The 2,935-nt window shown below is 35.5% G+C and overlaps 1 protein-coding gene across 1 annotated transcript in view; it reads left to right on the top strand.

The window, feature by feature from the left end:
* LOC101853993 (O-acyltransferase like protein) overlaps positions 1–2,935 on the top strand; it is a gene marked incomplete in the record, with an annotated part of 42,515 nt that overhangs the window by 10,442 nt on the left and 29,138 nt on the right. Inside the window, 1 exon segment of the mRNA XM_005112796.2 lies at positions 322–436. Coding sequence (XP_005112853.2) covers positions 322–436 — 115 coding nt within the window.

Raw genomic sequence — 2,935 nt, forward strand, 5'->3', positions numbered from 1 at the left:
CCCCCGTCCCCCGATGTAAACCATCGCTCGCAGCCCCTGGCTCATAGGATCCCCTCGAAGAAAATGATTAAGACGACCTGGCCAACCTGTTCATGATGAAGCACAAGATTTAGCGCTAGAACCTTATTATGAGGAAGTGTCGATGAAGTAGAAGAACCAGAAGAAGAAGGAGAAGAAGAAGGAGAAGAAGAAGAAGAAGAAGAAGAAGAAGAAGAAGAAGAAGAAGAAGAAGAAGAAGAAGAAGAAGAAGAAGAAGAAGAAGAAGAAGAAGAAGAAGAAGAAGAGCCGCACTCATCTGATATTGCTCTCCCTCCTCCCCAGTCTTCATTTGATTTAACTGGGGTCCCAACGCTCTCACATAGCAAGCAGTTGCAGATTGGCAGCTGTATACCAGACTCGTGCAAAGAGCAGGAACTCACGCAGCTCGTCAGACAGGGTAATGATGATGATAATAATAATAATAATGATAATGATAATTTTAAAAATAATCATGATAATAATAATAATAATAACAACAACAACAAAAATAATAATAATAATAATAATAATAACAACAATAATAATAATAATAATAATAATAATAATAATAATAATAATAATAATAATTATAATAATAATAATAATAATAATAACAATAACAATACGCCCTTGAAAGGGCGAAAAATTGAACCTGTATTAAATTTGAAAAATTCTCAACCCTTTTTTATTCCTTGCTACTTACAATAATAATAATAATGATGATGATAATAATAATTTAAAAAATGATGATGATTATGATGATGATGATGATGATGATGATGATGATGATGATGATGATGATGATGATAGATTGCATTTATGTCTATTATAGCGTTCCATCCCTTATGAGTATAAGCTCTGAGCGTTTTACACCAATCACATGATCACTGAAAAATAGCCTAATGATTCATTCACTCAGGACAAAACGTTTCAAAGCAAAAAGAAAAATAATTTATTAGACCTACATGAGTTGTGATGTAAGATCATGATTTATCCTACGAGTGAAATTGCCAAGTTGTAATCACAAGTTTCAACGAGTGATTACAACTGGCAATTTCACAACAAGTAGGCCTAGGATAAATCATGGTCTAACACCACAGCGAGTGTAATAAATTATTTGTACCGTACTGATATCAGCTGGCGAAATACATCCGTACCAACAAAGTTCAAATGATCCGTCAATTGGACAAGAGGATCCATTCTAGAGTCTCACAAGAAAACAACATTTTCATGCCGTCGAAGTCAGATTGAGAATTGGGAAAAATCTGGATTGTTTTCCTTTACTTTTTGCCACGCTTAATTTACAAGTTGTGCTATTCGTATATCTCCCTCCGCGTAACAAACCCCAAACAAAACTATCCTAAGGTAAGCAAAGTAATCAGAAAACGTACGATTCAAAAGTTGAAAGAAACTGCATTGATATTGCATGTTGTTGTTAGAATAGAGATGACTTTTATTTTGATTTCAAACTTCGTAACCAAAACAAACCAAAGCCAAAGAGTTATTCTCTAGATCTAGATCTAGAATCTAGAATGTAGATCTAGATCTATATTTAGATCTATATCTAGATCCAAGACACAGTAAGACCCAAGACTCAGTAAGACAAGACAGGACAACTCTTCTTTACGTCATGTGACAAGCGCAGGCCCCTCCCACTTTGCCAGATGCGCGTATAACTCGTAGCCTATCTAGATCTAGATCTAGAAACTAGAATCTAGATTTAGATTTAGATTCTAGAATCTAGATATATCTAGATCTAGATCTAGTCTATATATATATATATATATATATATATATATATATATATCTAGATCTAGATCTAGATCTAGATTCTAATTCTAGAATCTAGATCTAGATATCTAGGTCTAGATTTTGTTGTGCACCCAGCCAAGAGTGCAGTTCGGAAAGTAGATCTATAATCTAGATCTAATCTAGATAATCTAAATCTAGATCTAGATCTAGATCTATTTCTAGATCTAGATCTATTTCTAGATCTAGATCTAGATTCTAGATCTAGGCCCCTAGTGGTTGGCGAATGACTGAAGGGCGACTCTTGACTAGGCCTAGGCTACTTGCCTGTGAATTGGCGGAGACACACTAGATCTATCATGCAACTTGATTCATACTATCATATCAACAGTAGATATAGTCCTAGAAATCTAGATCTACTTAAGCTTCTGTGCTTGTTTCAATGGCTTCTTTTTCGGTGCACCTGTACAATTATATGGTCCCGTTTAATGTTTACATGACGGCCATTATTGTCATGAGGCAGTGATTCTAGAATCTATAGTTAGCCAATATAATCTATTTCTAGATCTAGATAGCTAGATCTAGATATTTAGATCTAGAATCTAGAATAGATCTAAATCTATAATTTTAATCCAGTTTAGATATGGGATCTAGATTCTAGATCTAGAATCTAGATATATGTATCTATATAATCATGTATCTATAATCTAGGCCTAGATCTAGATCTAGATCTAGATCTAAATAAGAAACACCGGACACTTGGCCTTGCGTGATTTAGTGCAAACGGGACCGCTATTGCACAGGAGTGCTATTGTTTCTGAACTTCAGTTCATGATCATTGATTCTGACATTGGGGAACAGCTCGCTGTGTAGGCCTAGTTAATCTAGATCTAGATCTAGACTCTAGATCCTGCTTGAATAATTTCAAACAGTCCCACAGCTTCTGACCGGGCGTACAAGCAGAAGGAAATATATGGTTTAAGAAAGCCTTCACTTTTGTGGGGCAATTAATTAGATTCTAGATTCTCCTTTTTCTGAGGCTGTTGACTCGTCTTGTCTTACTGAGTCTTGGGTAAGACAAGACGGGACAACAGCCTCATTTTCGTTCCAACTGGTTCCCCTTGGTAACCAGCTAGATGCGCGTTTAAGGCGTAAACAAACAACAGGA

Source organism: Aplysia californica, unplaced genomic scaffold, assembly GCF_000002075.1.
Source record: "Aplysia californica isolate F4 #8 unplaced genomic scaffold, AplCal3.0 scaffold01414, whole genome shotgun sequence".
NCBI classification, from domain to species: Eukaryota; Metazoa; Mollusca; class Gastropoda; order Aplysiida; family Aplysiidae; genus Aplysia; species Aplysia californica.